Source organism: Silurus meridionalis, chromosome 17 (assembly GCF_014805685.1).
Source record: "Silurus meridionalis isolate SWU-2019-XX chromosome 17, ASM1480568v1, whole genome shotgun sequence".
NCBI lineage: Eukaryota > Metazoa > Chordata > Actinopteri > Siluriformes > Siluridae > Silurus > Silurus meridionalis.
Genome location: NC_060900.1, coordinates 8,622,211 through 8,641,896, shown reverse-complemented (window position 1 = coordinate 8,641,896; position 19,686 = coordinate 8,622,211). Strand labels below are relative to the sequence as shown.

Genomic DNA, 19,686 nt, shown 5'->3' with positions numbered 1-19,686 from the left:
ACCCACACACACACACACACACACACACACACACACACACACACACACACACACACACACACACACACATACACAGACACACACACACAGAAACATACATATAAAAAATACCCACAATGTTAGCTGTTCATTTGCCAAGTATGTGCATTCCTATTACAAAGCCTAACCTAAAATCATTGTATTGTTTTAGTAGTAGTAGTAAAATAATATCAATGAGAGATGTAACCATACTTACCATTTTCGATTTCTACAGTCAAAGGCTATAACTCCATGTTCATCCGGTGTCCACTTTATACCTATACAATAATAAATCAACCAATATAACTTTTAACCCCTACACAGTCTATCTGCATAGTGCAGAATGTTAAAACGGATCAAAATTATTCTGTTAAATAATAATTTTAGATATATAAGGAAATCTACAGTAAAGAACAGTTAAGTGTACCCTGTAATTGTTCTTTTTTTTCTCTTCATCTTTATTTTACAATCACATTTCTGATTTTTTTATTTTTTTTTTATCCCCTCTTCTTTTAAATACGGTTCGCCTGATAAAAGCATATGTTGCTATAAAACCTATATATACCTTTCAGTATTAAGGGTGACTTTCCAGATGTGACAGCTGCCCATTCTATATGCACCAATTCTCCCCTATACCATCAGAGATGCAGGCTTTTGAACTGAGCACTGATAACAAACCAGAAGGTATCTCTCCTCTTTAGTCTGCAGGACACAGAACCCAAGGGTTCCAAAAAATGTTAATTCTTCTGAATACATAACAGTTTTCCACTTTGCCTCAGTAAATTTTAAATGGTGTCATCTCTGGATCGTGTTCACATATAAGTTCTTCTTTGCAAGATATAGTTTTAACCTGCATTTGTGGATGACACAGACAATGATTTCTGGAGTTGTTTCTAAACCCATGCTGTGATTTACAAAATCATTCCTGTTTTTAATGCAGTGCCCAAAGATCACAGCAATCCAATATTGTTTTCACCCTTGTCCCTTGTGCACAGACATTTCTTCACAATCACAGATTATTTTGATGATATTATGCAATGCAGACTGAGTTATTCAGAGTTTAAGCAATTTGATGTTGAGGAGAATTATTAAAATACGTATCCAGAATTTGTAAACAGATTGTTTTTGCAGATTGGTGAACTTCTCTGACTGTGCGTCAAAGATGCACTTTTTACACCCAATCATGTTACTGACCTAATTAATTGTAAAATGTTCCTCCATTTACTTTTTTTAAGTTACACAGCCAACAAATTGAAAAAAATGTCTTATTTTTTTCCTTAAAATGTACATTTCCACATTTTAAACATTTGATATGTTTTTTCTGTTCTATTGTAAATAATACATGCAATCTTTTATTAACATTTTTAATTTTTCCCCAACTGTTTTGTAGATGGGGTTGTATTAAATCAAAAGAAATAACATAACTCTTCAGTTGAAACATGACTGTACCAGAAGTTTGAACAAACTATTTTATTAATTATTAAATTTTTATTTTCATTTACCACAAACAATCAGTCAGTGATAAACAAAACTGGAAAAACACAGTGACGCACCTCTTTTTTCAAAATACCAAGCTGCCTGGGTAAATGTCCAAGCAATTTTAAAAAGTGAGGTAATAGGTCCATAAGACACATATTTAAGAATATTCATTCACATAAACCAATACATTAATTTAGATTTGTATGAGAATTATTATTATAAATCTGTATGCAACGGCGTGTCGATGGTCATGGATATTAATGTGCTCTACATCACACCTGGGAGACAACTTACCAACCTCCTTCTACGTCTAAGATGTAGGCTAAAAGAAAGTGTTATTGCTTGTAGTTTATTTACATCAGTACACAGATTTAAACACACAGTCACACAGCACTGTGCCATTCCTGGAAACAGTTCCTGTTTAATTAAGGACACAAGTGAACATCGCATACCTGGCATTTCTGAGGTTTTCCTGCTCTTTTTTTCCATGCACCATGAACATCGCATACCTGGCATTTCTGAGGTTTTTCCTGCACTTTTTTTCCATGCACCGCTTTAAATTGCACACAACCCCACCTTTCAAACCCTTCAAAACGATGAACTGTCCTACTTGTCTTTTTTCATTGCAGCTAGTGTTCAGTGAGACTAAGGCCTCCTGGGTTGTCTGATTTGCCTATCTTGAGGGAGACAGGTCTGGCAAGGTAATTACACTCATGCTACACCCCACCACTTTAGTTGCCATTCATTCACGTGCGCACACATACACACACACACACACACACACACACACACACACACACACACACACACACACACACAAAACACACTTTGTCCTTAATACTGTATGCTTGTTAAGAATATTTTAGTCACAAAATTACAATACAATATCTTGATTTAAAATTAATCCTGAACCTTACCAGGATACTGTCTGAAGAAACCCTTGGCACTGCCAAAGTACTGCCATATGAGGGATGGGTCTCTCTCAAAGTTATCCACAAAGACCTTATTAAGGGCCTCAGACCAGTACACTCCATTCACTATAGCTGAGTCTAAGGAAACAAAAGAATGAAAAAGAAAGAAAGCATAAGCAAAAGCACTGAGATAAACTTCAATATTGCAAAATAACAATATTGCAAAATGCTTTTTAGGAGACTATAGCAATGTTATAAACAATTATGCTTTAAAATCCATAAATTTACTGTATTGGAGTGTGCACAGAATATTCATCATGTCATAAAAGCAAAGAGTAACATTCAGACTTTAAATCCTTCTTGACTCTCAGTAAATTGTGATTTTGCAATTTATGTTAAAAACTACAAAAACTGTAAACAATTTGCATAAATGTACATTTTCTAAACTTTTTTAGAAACTCTGCTTTAATAAGTTGCAAATTAGCATAATCACATAAGCAGTCATATCTCCCACTCATGATAAACTACTTTCAATACATCTGGTGTATTTATTCGCAATATGAATGTATTTCTTCAAATACTTTATGTTGGGTTTTTTTTTTCGTATAACCTGGCCCTATTTAGTCAAAACTATTTTTAAGGGGTATCTGATGATGATGATGATGATGATGATGATGATGATGATGATAATGATGATGATAATGATAATAATAACAATAATAATAATAATAATAATAATAATAATAATAATAACAAACAACTAAAGACTTTTCCAGACATTTGTGGCTCTTCTACAAGCTGTTACCACAATGGTTGGAACACCTGACTGAATAAAATGTCTTTGGATGTAGTATGATGACATTCTCTTTTTACTTCAACAAGGAGACTCAAGCCGGTTCCAGCATGGCAGTGCTCTTGTGCACAAAAAAGCTTCACGACTATGCTTTGTAGCGGCCTTTTACAGAGCAATGATCTCGCCTTACGGAACACCTCTGGGATAAATTGAAATGCTGGCTGCATCCTAGGCCTCCCCACCCTACATTAGTAACTAACTTCACTAACACCCTTATACCTGAATAAGCATAAATATCTACAACCATGTGCCAAAATCTGGTGAAACATCTTCCCAAAAGAGTGGAGGTTATTATAAGGTGTCTATAAACATTTGTCCATCTTCTTCTTCTTCTTCTTTTGGCTTTTCCCATCAGGGGTTGCCAGACCTCCTTAGCCCCTCTATACCCCTCTGTCCTCTACATTTGCCTCTTTCACCACATCCATAAACCCTATAAACATTTTTCCATATAATAAATTAAACATTACTGACTGTATTGACTGTATAAAGCCAGTCTAGGCCTCAGCTGAACTAGAAGCTTCCAGGTGTGTTCAAAAGAGTGTGATTGCAGACATATTCTCCTGGCTATCTACTATGGACTAACACTTTTATCCATGGAACAAAGGTTAAGGTAAGGTGACCTGAACTTTGAGAGTAAGACCAAGAAATATTTACTGTCATACTGCAGCCCTATGAAAATATTTTTTATAGTTTCAGTTTTACTTGGATATAGGCAATAATGAAGATCTGGATCATGGTGAGATACGATTAAATTAGAATGTTATCTGCATATATTTTCAAATATCTTCGTTATTACCCTTAAACCATGCATAAAACATTGCAGGTGACATACATTTTAGATGGTAAGCACCGAAGACACTGGGCTTCCATAGACCCCAATGATAGCTGGGATGTTTTTATTGATTTGTGAAATCTAAGCAGAAATTCTACAAAAAGACAGTTCTTGCTATTTTGTAAAGTCTAATGCAAAGTTTAGCAACACATTCCCATGTTCTAATATATAAAGGAAAGAAAGATTATATTTCAATATGGTATACTGGTCCAAACACTTCCAGCACTTATGAAGATTTGTGCTCATTTAGCCACAAGTCAGCTACTGACTTGATGTAGTGTAGTATAGGTGATGTAGTGTGAGAAAGCCTGGGTTGCAGTCAGCATTCATATTCATCACAAAGCAGAAAGGTTGAAGTCTATAGTTCTATAGCAGGCTACTTAAGATCTAATCCATGTAAACCATATTGTCATGGAGCTCCCTTTGTGTACAGTGGCATTGTCATGCTGCAACAGGATTGGGTTTCATAGTACAAGTGAGGGAAAAATGTTATGCTACCGCAACCAAAGACATCCTACGCCTCCAAATTTGTGGTAACAAAAAAACCACATATGGCTGGAAAATCTGATCTTCCTAAAGTTTTGTCAATATTGTGTATGTCATATGACATTTGCATATTTACTTACCTATTGTTAGAGAGTATAATATTAACCAGAAATAATGTATGCTATTAAACTTTCATGGACTTTTTAAAATCTTTTGATGACTTCCCTCCTTGTTGTACTAGTTTGTTTGTCCAGGCTGTTGTTGTCTATGGTGTTTAACACCATATTTCCTTTGGGGATTAATAAAGTACTCTTTGCTCATTAGTCTTATATATTATACAATAATTTTGCAGAATAATGTCTTTTAATGCTCTTACATTTTTGCAAACAAAAATAAACTAACAAATTTGACATCTGTAAAGCAATGAACAGGCACCACAAGCAGCTTTTATTCTAGCTTTGCTGAATAAAAGTACATGAAGCTCATAAATCTTGGAAACACTTAGTTGAAACCTAATCCAGCTTTTCAGTGAAGATCCAAAAGCCACCATACACTCTTAACTGTATCTCTCTTAACAATAGGGCTATCTCTGACTATCATTCAAAGATGAGGGCTTGGTAGAGAAGGAAACTAGAATTTATAAGACTGGGGATACGAATATATAATCAGAAACATGTTTGTCGTGCTGCAGTCACAAATCCAATCTCTATGCTAAAGGAGTGCTATGAATCTCATTGGCCAATTCAACAAATCGACAAATGGTGGGAAATCATCAGTCTCAGAAGAATTATTGTGAAGAAAGAAAGAAAGAAAGAAAGAAAGAAAGAAAGAAAGAAAGAAAGAAAGAAAGAAAGAAAGAAAGAATCTAAAAGAAGACTATCAGTATAATCAAGAAGGGATATTTCCATATCAAAAACTTCTTTGAGAAAATATGAAATCATTGGATGTTTTGCATAAATACCCACATTAATGGCAAACTCCATCACCATTAGCATCAGCATCAATGCATCATCTACATGATCATGCAAACATTAACGTTTGTTGTACACTTTGTACGGCCATCAAAAACTGAGATTCCCTACTGCTTAGCATTTATCATTATGGAAATTGTGTGCCAGGATCCTAAAAAGACTTCAGGCTGCTGTTAAAACCATTACAGCCAGTATGATGAGGGAGAACTAGAGATAAAAAAAAAGCAGAGAGAATAAAAAAAATACAGCATTCATCAAATGAGTAATTCCTTCTTTTTAAAATTCAGAATATGTCCCTAAATAACTGTTGTAATGTTTAATATCAAATTTGTAAAAGATATTTGGTACAGTGTGTATTTTAATAAAAGATTACCCATTTAGCTGTTCCCTTAAGTAGGAAACAACCAATTATTACTGCTTATTTTTGCTAAAAATGTACAGCATCAGATATCAACCAGATTATTACTTCTGCTGTTTCTCATTGTTGAATTATACATATTTCCATAACTATAAAGAGCCTGCCTTCTACTGATTCTTTCTAGCTAATTTCTAAGTAAAACACTTGTTTTGGTGACTGTGTGTTTTGAACATTCCTTGTTTATATAATTTAGTAATTCTGTGGTTTCTAAGTAAAAACAAAAACTAACAAGCATTATCATTGCCTTTAGTCATTCATTGTTAAAGTATGTTTTTTTATTTTTTATTATTATCATTAAATTATATTCACTTTTTAACTAATTGAATCAGGTCATATCAATCTTGCATCCTTCTATGACTGCTCTCATCACCAAAAAAATCAAGTTTTGTATTTTCATTCAAATGTTTGTAAACATTATCTGAAGCTCTTGTCTAGTCTCATGTCCATTTACTCTGAGATGATAATTAGACAATTACCTGAGACTACAAACACTATAGCTTCGGTTACCAAGGTACAACAGCGACTCTTCTTCCTGAGGATTCTCAAGAAAAGTTGCTCCGCAGCAGAGAGGAAAGCCCTTCAGAGGATTATCCACACCTCCTAAAAATCATTGGGTGCTTAATACCCTCCCTGGAAAAACTATTCAGCTCTTGCTGATACAGCAGCACGAACAATATCCTGAAAGACCCAACCCACCCTGGACACAATGTTTGATCTAACCTCAGGTAGATGCTTAAGGCCCATTACATCAAGCACATACAGACTCAGGAACAGTTTTTACCCCAGAGGCATTAAAAGAGCTGAAGAACAAGAAACAGCATCAGTGTATGCTTGGAACAATTTGCACTACACTTGCGTTTAAACACTTCACAGACTTCTACCTTCTATTTATTTATTTATTTATTTCAAATCGGTAAAAACACTTTAAATGTGCAATACCTTAATATTTAAAAGTGCAATAGCTTTTTGAATCTGCAATATCTTCATATTTTAATGGATTACTAATGTTTATATTTGTAATACTATATTATATATATATTTTTAATTTATTTGTTGTATCCTGTGCAATGACAAAAAAGAGATAGAAAGCTGCTTTGGCTATATACACATTACTTATAGTAAGGTCTACTACAGTATAATAAATGTTAAATATGAGCTACATAAGTGCAGACTGGAAGAAATTGAACAGTTTATTGCTGCTCCATCACAAGATGTGCGTTATTCCTTCATTATTCACAAGTAAGTGGATTTCAATTGTGACATTCAGATTTGGAATCTGTTGCTGTTCACTCTCAAAATGACATCTACAGAGAAGTCACTGCAGTTGATTCATGCCATAATTACACTGAAATAAATGTCTGTTTGGTACATTCTTGAAAAAAAAAGAGCCACATATTTGAGTTCAGGAACACCAAAAACACCTATTGTTGATGACAGAAGAATTCCTTCCCTGGTGAAGAAAAAGCTTTTCACAGCAGTTGGCCATATCAAGAACACTAAGATAAAAGCTCAGATGGTATAATATAAAGCTTTTAATGGTCTTAACAACAAATAAGGGTTGGAATATTACAGTAGCAAGAAAAAAAATAAATCCATCTTGAGAGCTCCTGTGCTACCATTTGTTTTAATTATTTCTTGTTCGGAGAAAAAGGTAGAAACGGGGTACAGCACAGTATTGTCTTGTATATAATATATTACTTATCAACTTATTAACTGTTTGGAACAACTGAATGTAACACTGCTGACCCTTCATTCTAATAAAAGAACTCCACAATTTTACCCATCAACCTGTGGGCATATCTGTGCCATCAGATTTAAGATATAAACAATTGAAAAGCCTAAAATATAGAAAATAATGTATACTTTCCCAAAAGCCTCTAGTATCCAAATGATGGGATAAGAAGGGAAGAATTCATGATCCAAAGTATACCACCAAACTTTATAGTGAGTGCATGTACTGTACATCTACCAGTAGAACTGGTTTATTTGTATTAATCAATGATGTGGCTGCTGAAAAAAAAAGCTTCTAAATGAATTATGAAGTGTGTAGAGTCAAATCATAATTCACAGCATAGCCTAGTTGGACTGTAAACAGATTCATAAGCAATTTAGGAACATTTTAAAGCAAAGAACTGGAATTTTCTGCAATGGCCAAGTCAAACACCTGAACTGAATCTAATAGAGCATGCAAAACCAAAGGCACAATCCCTGCAAAACAAGCAAAGACTAAAAAGGAATAAAGTAAATGCCTGATAGAGCATTACCAGGGATGAAACCTAGTTTATGCATCTGAGTTCCAGACAGACATGCACAGTGCACACTTAATGCCAGTCCCAAGTCCATATAAATTAGGAGGGTTGCGTTCGGAAGGGCATCCAGTGTAAAACATGTGCCAAGTCCAATATGGAGATTACGAACCAAAATTTCATACCGGATAGGTTGAGGTGTGGGTTACCAAAAGCCACCACAGGTATTGTTACCAAACAAAGTACCAGTGAAAATTGGGCTACTGTTGGCCGAAGAAGGAGAAGAAGAAGAAGAGGGGAAAGATGTCTACAGAGACAGCAGGAATAGAAGAAGTGGAGGAGAGTGGAGATTAGGGTGGGCACTTTACATGTTGGTAATATGACTGGTAAAGTGAGAGAGGTAGCTGATATAAGCTGGTAAACTGTTCTACCATGGTGTGGATGGTAAGAGAAATGGTATGGGTAATCCTTAAGGAGGAGTACAGTAAGAGTGTAATGGAGGTGAAAAGAGTTTCTGAAAGGGTGATGAACGTGAAGCTGGAGGTTGAAGTAGTGATGATAAATGTTATCAGTGCCTATGCTCCACAAGTGAGTTATGAGATGGAGGAGAAGGCAAAATTCTGGTTTGAGTTCGATAAAGTAGTGGACAGTGTACCTATGAATGAAAGATTGGTCATTTTAAAAAGAAGGAGGAACATAGGTGCACACCGGTGGACTATGCTCTATGCAGGAGATGCAACCTGAGAGAGATTGGAGACTGTAAGTTGTTGGCAGGGGACTGTGCAGCTAGACAGGAGGAGAGTGAGGACTGAAAAAAGTTTAAGATGGTGGAAACTGAAGAAGGAAGACTGTTAAGTAAGTTTCAGGGAAGCGGTCAGACAGGGGTTTAGTGGTGGCGATGATTGGGCAACTACTGCAGAAATAAGGAACACAACTAGGAAGGCACTTGGTGACATCAGGAAAGAGAAAGGATGACAAAGATTTGGTGGTGGAATGAGCAAGTGCAGGAAAGCATAAGTAGAAAGAGTTTGGCGAAACAGAATTGAAATCAACAGAGTGATGAGTGACGTAGGCAGGAATACAAGCAGATGCGGCACCAGGTGAAAGAGGATATGGTAAAAGCAAAGAAAAAGGCATATAAGGAGCTGTATGAGAAGTAAGACACTTAGGAAGAAGAGAAGGATTTGTACCAATTGGCCAGGCAGAGGGACAGAGCTGAGAAGGATGTGCTGATGAAGCAGGGAGTAGATAGGATTAGTATGGAGGAAGTGAGAGCAGTGATTAAGAGGATAAAGAGTGGAAAATTCGTTGAACCAGATGACATACCGGTAGAAGCATGTAATTGTTTAGGAAAGAGGGCAGTGGAGTTTTTACCCAGATTGTTCAACAAAATTTTGAAAGGTGAAAGGATGCCTGAGGAATAGACAGGGGGTGTGCTGGTACCATTTTTTAAGAATAAGGGAGATGTGCAGTCCTGCAGTAATTAAAGGGGAATAAAGTTGATCAGTCACACCATGAAGTTATGGGAAAGAGTAGTGGAAGCCAGGTTGAGAAAAGAGGTGACCATCTATGAGCAACAGTATGGTTTCACTCTCAAATGTCCGGCTTAAGGCTGTCATGCTCCAATGCTGAGCATTCGCTGGGTAAGAACCCGCTATTGATACGTTTCTTCGGCGCACAATAGGGGACATTCAGGCCCTTCTGTGGCCCCATCTCTCCAGAAGTTACCCTGGCATAGCTGGTGCTGTCCTTACCCCAATCCGGGGTATATTCCAAGGTGCCTTCGGTTGTCCCCTGACCAGTCATGCTCCAGGCTTTCTACCATCCTCCCCTTCAGGCCAGGAAGCTCTATGGCAGTGTCCAGTGCTCGCATGCATCCAGGAAATGACGGCACTTTAGAGTGCCTCCCTGCGAACAAGGCGACCCTCAGCAGGTGGATTGTGGAGGCTATTTTTTCCTGGTTCCCTGCACCTTTTGGCCAGAGATCACTGTACTATAAGTGTGGCGGCCTTGGCGGCCTTATCCTATAGAGCTTTGCTCTGTGACATTGGCAACGCTGCAGGCTGTCTGCCCCTATGACCTTCATTAAGTTTTGGCTTGACCTTAGAGCCACTTTTGGCTCCCTGCTCTTTTGACCTAGCTGTGCTCTTTTACATTAGACAGGTATTGGGTAGTCCGGCAGGATTGGACACTCATCCGCAAAGCATTTTAATATAGCTCAAGGTCATAAAAGGGAATGTCTCTAGGTTATGTATGTAACCCTGGTTCCCTGAGGGAACAAGATGCTGCATCTCTATGCCACACTGCCAGCATCCCTGCAGCGCTTCCTTCACTTTCAAAGCATGTGCTCTGTTTAGCTTCCTGGTTGTGATGTCACCCCTCCAGTGATGCTGCACCTTCCCATTGGACTGATTACATACATGATTCAGCACGTGTACAACGTGGAAGCATTCCTAAAGCGTTTTGGTGCAGCATCTCATTCATTTAGGGATCCAGGGTTACATATGTAACCTAGAGACTATTCTTCATACTAATTATACAGATTGGAATGGTTAGTATCATTGTTATACTGAGCATGCTTTTATGGAGATGATAATCACAATAATTGCTGACAGAAGGCTATTATCCAGTTCACAGACAGTGCTCTTGTGCACTAGCTTTCCATTTGAATTATACTAAATAAACATGTTCAGTGCGTTATTCTTTTTTCTATTTAAAGGCCTTCAATCTTTTAAATATTGTGTGAAAATTTTAGTGTAGAATAGCAGCATTACTCAGATTTCTGAATACTGTGTATTCTTCTAGGCCAATATACAGTATGACACACAACTGCCTCAGTGTTTGATATTTAAAGATCTTTGCTTAAACTCAGGCATTTGTTTGTACCAGGTTTCTGAACTTAGCTCTGCGTATTGTGTATTTCAAGCTGAGACTGAAGATGTGTTTGATAATTACAGTAATACTGCTATACTTGCAAACTCATGAATGAACAGCTGGTATAAATGGACCACCATGGTTAAGAATGGCATCCCATTCTCTTTCAAACATAAAAAGACATTGATACAAGGTTTCAGTTTCAAAATTCAAAACAATATATGATGATAACAATGTTTTGTGGACTTTTGCGAAATCACACCCGACAGGAAAGTAGAAAAAACTATACGGAATAGCATGAAAAAACAAGATTGGGGTTGATTTTATCATAACAAAACTATTACATTGATAGCGGATGGTAATTTCAGGTGGTTAGATCTTCATAGGTAGTCATCTTAATTTGGAACAACAGAATTGTGCATTAGCCTTTTTAACATCTCTGGTATGTTTAAAGGAATAAATCTCCAATAACTAAACCATATTCTTACAGTTTGTAATTGCTTGGTGCATGTCAGCTTCCTGTGTTTAAAGTGCTATGATGCTGTGCTTCCTTTGACGGAAAAACAGATATGGAAAACTATTCTTCAGTGACTAAGCTCTGTTTAATATATTATCAATGAAAAAAGCTTGAACTACCCACTGAGAGAACAGGCTGGAATGGAGACAAATGATCCGCTGTGATGAGCCCTAACGGGAGCAACCGCAAGAAGAAGAAATTGCTGAGACTTTTAATTTTTATTTTTATTTGTGCTTGTAATTATCACACTAGTCATAATTCATATTTCCCAGTATCTAAGAAACCTCATGGGGGTGAAGGTTGGGGTTGTGGACAACTACAAGTACTTGGGTGTTTACACGTTTACATGTGCCAAATCAAACATGCGGATCATGAATACGGATGATCCGCTGTGGCGACCCCTAATGGAAGAAGCCGAAAGTTACTTTACAATTTAAGTTTTGTGCATTTTATTCTTTTTCTTTCTTTATTTTTGAATTGCCTGTTGCACTCTGTTTTTTTATGTAGCATCATCTGTCAATACTGTATTTATTTATATGTTACAATTTTTTATTACATTCAGCTCCCTGTTGTTTGTTTCAGCAGCGATAATGGTTTGAAAAATAACATAAAAGCCTAATTGTTGAAAAAAGGTCTCCTGAGAATTCTTAAAAGGAGGGCAGGCAGTAAAAAGAAAAATTCTTGAATGAAGATGATAATAATGTAACAGTGAAAGTGAACTGGTAAAATTTTTTTCCTGATTATTGTCAAAATAGCTGGCAACAAAAGTGACTATAAGCCTCTACTTTTTCCCCACACTTTGAACCCCGCGGCTTAAACAACAAAGCTGCTAATATATGGATTTTTCCTGGGTTTTTCCCGGTTTCACAAGCTTCAAGCAAAAAACTGAGCCCCATAACATTAGACCAATGAAATTGCCGAACGAGTTCAGGTGAACCAATGAAACTCTTTATATTAAATCAGATGAGCTCCCACTGAATCAGCTGCACCACATCATAAATATGGATAATGTTCCTCTGATGTTTTGACCTGCCGCTCACTCAGACTGTCTACAGAAAATGCAAATCATTAGTCACGCTGAAAACAACCGGGCATGAAAAAAACGCACTTTACCTGTGTTCTGAGCTGCACGGCATCGGGAGGAAAGATTCACCGATTGTGATTTTTAAAAGCACGACGATGCCATAAGATAAACTCCCGAAAGAAATTGTTGTAAAAGGAAGGAGGAAGACCGTGAACAATTACTTTTTTCTTAGTCGGCTACTGTTTAGATACAAGCCATGTAACAGACACTGTCTTTTGTTAAAGCCTGTGTAGAGTTCATTAGTTTCAATGGAGGCACCTGCGGCTTATAGACTTATTTATGTTCAAAATAAATATCTTTGTAAAATGTAGTGCGGCTTATATTTGGGTGTGCTTAATAGTCCGGAAATTACAGTACACCCTAAGTGAACATGTCAAAACTGTGTCCAAAGTGTAAATATTTTGTGTGAGCACCATTGTTATCTAGCACTGCCTTAATCCTCCTGGGCATGGAATTCACCATAACTGTACAGGTTGTTCCTGGGATCCTTTTTCACGTCACAGAGCTGCTGGATGTTAGACGTATGGCGCTTCTCCACCTTCGGCTTGAGGATGCCCCACAGGTGCTCAGTATGGTTCAGGTCTTGAGATATATTTGCCCACTCCATCACCTTTACCTTCAGCTTCCTCAAAGGCAGTTATCATCTTGGCTCTGTGTTTGGGGTCATTTTCATGTTGGAAAACTGCCAGTTTCTGAGGGGAGGGCATTGTGTTCTACTTCAAAATGTGTTCTACTTCTGAATTTTAGAATTCCTTTCCACTGCTTGTCTCTCTTTACCCATCCCAAGGCATTCTGAGGTTGCGCCAGCTCAAGTCACGTCCCATCTCATTAAAATTAAGGACCTTTAAAGAAGTAGATGCTGACCCCACAAACATCCTGAACCATCTAGAGGCATACCAGCACCATTTGGATTCCACCTCATTTGAATTTTGCACATTGGACCTCTTTGAGTGTTTAAAGGCTCTGGCATAGAGGAGCTGGTGTTGGATCTATGATGATTGTGATTGTTGAGCTTTTATGAGTTGCTTAGAAGCTCCTGGTTTCATAATTTCAAATGAATGTATAAGACTGTGGAAAGAACATTACTTATAATCTTATATTTTGGTGCTCATGTTAGTTCTTACTCTCCAGTGTGCTGTATTGCTTAAAGACTATAATAACTCTTTATCACCTAAATGAGGATAAGTTTACCTTTTGAGTCTGGTTCCTCTCAAGGTTTCTTCCTCATAACATCTAAGGAAATTATTCCTTGCCACAGGCTTGCTTATCAGGGATAAATACACATTGTACACCTTAACTCTTAAATTCTGTAAAGCTGCTTTAAGACAATGTCCGTTGTGAAAAACGCAATAGAAATAAACTTGACTTCAGCAAACTGTTTGCAGGTTTTCTTGTAAGCCACCTTTAGAAGAGGTTTCCCTCTGGAATGACGGCCATGCAAACAGACTTGTTGCAGTGCGCAGTGCATGGTCTGAGCACTGACAAGTGGACCTTCCACTTCTGCAACCTGTTAAGCAATGCTGGCACCACTGATGCATCTGTTATTTTAAGCCGGCTTCTGAACCTGACACACAGCATGACGACTCAACTTCTTTGATCAACCCTTGCGAGGCCTGTTTCTAGTGGAACCTGTCATGTGGAACCACTGTTTGACCATGGCCACTGCACTGTAACTCGGTTTTTGGATGTTACTAATGTTCTTATAGCCTATGCCATCTTCCTTCTCTTTACAGAAGGTAGCGCAGGTTTCACTCCATGTGCTTTTAAGCTTTTTTGATGCCATGCTTTCCACTGGACTGAGTTTACACATGACTTAGAGCATGGACAATGCGGAGGCTTTCAGAGGCATTTGTGATATCTGTCTCGTTTCCTCAGGGAACCATGGTTACATGAGTAACCTGGAGACGTTATTGGAGTATATGCTAGAATTAGTTATGCTGGCTACTTGGCAAACATTTTTCCCTTATTGTTGTACCTCTCTTTCTCATATTTACTGGGTTATGTTAGGAGATATTGGTGGCTGTGACAAAATCTGAATACAAAAATTATGTAAATATATATAAGAGTATGGTGCTAAATGCAAGGTGTAAACATGATCTTAAATGTTTTGAGCTTGTCTATTTTTGACCACTTCCAAGGATAGTGGAAAACATATTTCATCAGATTGTATTTTGTAGTTGTTAGGCTGGAAGAACAAGCGGAAGCCGAAGTTCGACAGAACGGAGGTGCTTTAATGAAATACAGGAATGCAGCAAAACCAAACCAGCAGTAAACACGAGAACATAGACAAACACTAACCAAGAGTAGTTTATGAGATAAATCCACAGGGTAGTTCACAGAGTAACAAATCCACATGGTAAACCCACAGAGAGATAAATCCATAGAATAGGTAATCAATTGAGGTCCTGAGATGTTCACCAGACTAAAGGGTAGAACGGACGGGGAGTGCTTAGAAGTGTGTGCTAATATAGTGGGTGAGCTGATGAGGTGAGCTGAGCTGATGAGCTGATGATCCACGCGAGGATATCGCACGGGTCCCAGAAACACTTGGGGGAGTGTTTAGTGAGCCAGGGACGTCCTAGGATAACATCTGCAGTAGAGTTCTCCAGCACTAAGAACCGTATTTCCTCCTGATGCAGCACCCCGATCTGGAGTGTGATGGGTGGTGAGCAGTACTTGATCCAGCCCCTCCCCAGCGGGCGTCCCTGGATGGTTTGCACAGCTAGCTCCAGAGTCCCCCTCTCACGGCGCAGCTGGAGATGGTTAAGGAACGCCTGGGAGTTCTTCCGGTGAGCAGTGTGATCAAAAACGTGACCCTGGCTTGTTCAGAGGGAAATCGTTGGGGTTGCATTTCGATATAGAGAGAAATTTGAAGCAGGAAGCCGCAACATTCGGCCGCGTTTCCGGAAAAAAAAGGCCGGAAGAGCCATCGAGCTGGCGAGCGGTGGTGAAGCCCAGCTGGAGGCGGCCGACATGAAAGCCTCTCGGAGAGCCTCGGTGAGCTCACTCACGGGATCAACTGATTCCTCGGGCTGGGAATCCATTGTGTAACACACTACGCCGCCAGGGACTTCTTCTGCTTAAGCCAGTACATGTCTGGGCCCATCTGAAGTTTGCTAGAGAGCATTTGGATGATCCAGAAGAAGATTGTGAGAATGTTATATGGTCAGATGAAACCAAAATATAACTTTTTGGTAAAAAATCAACTTGTCGTGTTTGGAGAACAAAGAATGCTGAGTTGCATCCAAAGAACACCATACCTACTGTAAAGCATGGCGGTGGAAACATCATGCTTTGGGGCTGTTTTTCTGCAAAGGGACCAGGATGACTGATCCGTGTAAAGGAAATAATGAATGGGGCCATGTATCATGAGATTTTAAGTGAAAACCTTCTTCTATCAGCAAGGGCTTGAAGATGAACCCAAACACACCGCCCGGGCAACGAAGGAGTGGCTTCGTAAGAAACATTTCAAGGTCCTGGAGTGGCCTAGCCAGTCTCCAGATCTCAACAAATCTTTGGAGGGAGTTAAAAATCCGTGTTGCCCAGTGACCCCAAAATATCACTGTTTTAGAGGAGATCTGCATGGAGAAATGGGCCAAACTACCAGCAACAGTTTGTAAAAACCTTGTGGAGACTTACAGAAAACGTTTGATCTCTGTCATTGCCAACAAGGGGTATATAACAAACTATTGAGATGAACTTTTGTTATTGACCAAATACTTATTTTCCACCATAATTTGCAAATAAATTCTTAAAAAATTTGACTTTCAGAAAAAAATCTGGATTTTTTTTCTCAATTTAGCTGTGACCGAATGCAGTGTGAATAGTTCTGCAGCGGGGAAAGAGAATTTCATCTTTCCTGACATTGACAATATTAGATGTAAAGGGTTGAGCATCACACTAGACTGTTTTACCTGGATCTGAACAGGTTATTGTGACAACTAACACTTTGAGTAAAATATACCCCTCTCTGTTCATTTATTTTCATTACTTGTCTGTCAGGGGATGGGCGTGACACTGACAGGAAATGAAAGGACGGTGTGTCACCCTATGAGGTTGTTAGTTGTTAAAACGTGTTCTTTCCTCAGCTAGTGGTGAGGGGTTTGCACTTTGTTTGCTGTATAATATCTAAATCTAAAGGGGCTATTCTTTAGGGGAAAAGCTTTAAAGAATAAACAAAAGATTTTCACATTCATTGTGATTTATTGTAGTAATGCTATGCATCATAATAAAAGTGTTTTATAACAATAGCATTCAATTACTCCAATTTCCAATTTCAAATGCCCTGTAAGACTATTTAAAGGCGGTTACAAAGAAATTAATGTTAATTTCCACCTTTTAAATATAAAATGTAAATAATTTAACATGTATGCATGTGGATTTATTTATAAATTTAAATTTTTTTATTTTTTGTACTGTAAAACTTTTTAAATCTTAATGTTTTTTCCACATTACAGTGCCACCATGTAGTTCCAATCTTGCAGGACCACACAATCTTGATAGTGCCACACACAAAATTGAGACAATCTACAGTTTAAAGAAGAGACCAACAGAGTCTTCTGATAAACAGTCAGCGATTGACAATGTGGTAGAACTCCAAGAAACCTGCCAAAAAAACTTTTTCCACCCACAGAAATGACTGTAATGTGTGCAAGAAACCTCAGTCTAAAATTGCCCGTCACTTTGAAATGCATACTGAAAGACAGTGTGAAAGAAATTGCTACTGCATTCTTGCTCCCTTATATACTCCCAGGACAGAAAAAGGTTACTTGAGACTTGAGGTTAGGAAACAAAGGCAACTATGAACATTATCAGGAGGTTATAGAAAGCAAAAGTGGACCACTGAAAGTTAAAAGAAGGCCAGGAAGGTCAAAGATTAAACTGAGCACCAAAACATATGTGTACTTGCTTTAATTTGCAAGGAGCGGTAAAGCCATACACGGAGATGTACGTTCCGATGACTGAAAAATATCATAGGCCAAGACATGGCCTAGCCTACCCAGGCATCTTAAAGAATGGTGATCAGTATGTAGTAGTATATAATAGTAGTAGTTAATAATTTAACAAATTCCAGTATATAATTGAGTAAAACAGCGCGATGTACAGTACTGTAATGTATCTTTACAGTATATATATATTGAGTGGAGGGTGGAGCTGGACTCGGTTTCAGTGTTTGGCAACAGCGAAAAAAAGAAGAGAGACAATAGCTTAAATTTGGGTTTAAAACATCAAAAAGGCAAAAAATAAAATAATGCACTCTAAAACTGAGACAGCTAAACTCTGGTGACTGCTGGCAAGAGTGAGGCATCTCACAAGATGGGAGATGTGTACATTTTGGCGGCGTCCTAAAATTGTGTACCTCATATGCTGCTATGCTGCCTGATGGAGACGCAACATCTCATTCCCTCGGGGAACCATGGTTCATTTACATTTGAGGCATTTAGCAGACGCGCTTATCCGGAGCGACGTACAAAAGTGCTTTGAGTCTCTATAAATCTGAATAAATCTACACTGGTACACAAGATTACAAACTTAATATAAATACACTACATACGTAACCTGGAGACATTTTCCTTCAACTTATCAAAGGTCAGCGATGTGGGATGACTAAGGGTACCTTGGGAACATACCCTGGTCTATGGTAGAGGAAGGCACTGGCCATGTTAGTAGTGAACTAAAAAATGTCAAGTCTTCATATTTCCAGACTGTTTCACTAGAACTGAATTTTGACTAGTCAGATTTTTACCCCATGCAACAAAAAGCAGTTTAATATTATTCATTTCTATGATAAAGGAAAAGGAGGATCCCCGTAAACCAGGATGGTACTTATTAGGGGAAAATGTCCTGATAAACAAGCCATACCTGTATAGGTATATATATGTGTGTGTGTGTGTGTGTGTGTGTGTGTGTGTGTGTGTGTGTGTGTGTGTGTATGTGTCTGTGGGTGTTGTGTGTTGTGTGTTAGTGAGTGAGTGCAATTGATCTCTCCCTGAATAAGATTGTAGAGGCAATTAATCTTTTTTGACAGCACTCTTTGTGCTATTATGGATTTATTCTATTATTCATCACTTTTTTTGGCATTGCAGTTATGAACTATTCTTTGCTAAGATCAGAACATGTGTGCTTTTTGGGTCTCTCTCTCTCTCTCTCTCTCTCTCTCTCTCTCTCTCTCACACACACACACACACACACACACACACACACACACACACACACACACACACACACACACACACACACACACACAAACATGCAGGATCTGCACCAGAAATAATATTTACTCTGTTGTGATTAAGGACATTGCTTTATTTGTAAAATCGACATGAAGAGCATTGATTATGCATTAGTTCAGAAAAAAAAAAATCTGGTAATGTGATTTCATTGATTTAATTGAAATTAACGTTGCATTTCTGTACATGTTTTATAAACAGCTTGACGTCTATTTAATTTGAATGAAATAAGCTTGAAGCAAAATTGAACTTAATGGGAATTTAATAGGAGGTTTTATATATATATATATATATATATATATATATATATATATATATATATATATATATATATATACAGTACAGACCAAAAGTTTGGACACACCTTCTCATTCAAAGAGTTTTCTTTATTTTCATGACTATGAGGAGAGTGATGGGGTGCTGCGCCAGATGACCTGGCCTCCACAGTCACCGGACCTGAACCCAATCGAGATGGTTTAGTGGTGAGCTGGACCGCAGAGTGAAGGCAAAAGGGCCAACAAGTGCCAAGCATCTCTCTGGGAACTCCTTCAAGACTGTTGGAAGACCATTTCAGGTGACTACCTCTTGAAGCTCATCAAGAGAATGCCAAGAGTGTGCAAAGCAGTAATCAAAGCAAAATGTGGCTACTTTGAAGAACCTACAATATGACATTTTTCAGTTGTTTCACACTTTTTTGTTATGTATATAATTCCATATATAATTCCACATGTGTTAATTCATAGTTTTGATGCCTTCAGTGTGAATCT

General features: G+C 38.0%; 1 protein-coding gene across 3 annotated transcripts in view; it reads right to left on the bottom strand.

Moving 5' to 3' along the window:
- The window catches only part of cacna2d3a (calcium channel, voltage-dependent, alpha 2/delta subunit 3a), a 238,455-nt gene that overhangs the window by 129,932 nt on the left and 88,837 nt on the right, over window positions 1–19,686 (bottom strand). For all 3 annotated transcript variants that reach the window (XM_046871522.1, XM_046871523.1, XM_046871525.1), the window contains exons 6-7: window positions 2,415–2,546; window positions 236–296 (exon numbers count right to left, since the gene is read on the bottom strand). In XM_046871522.1, the coding sequence (XP_046727478.1) occupies window positions 236–296; window positions 2,415–2,546 (193 nt within the window). The remainder of the gene's footprint in view (window positions 1–235; window positions 297–2,414; window positions 2,547–19,686) is intronic.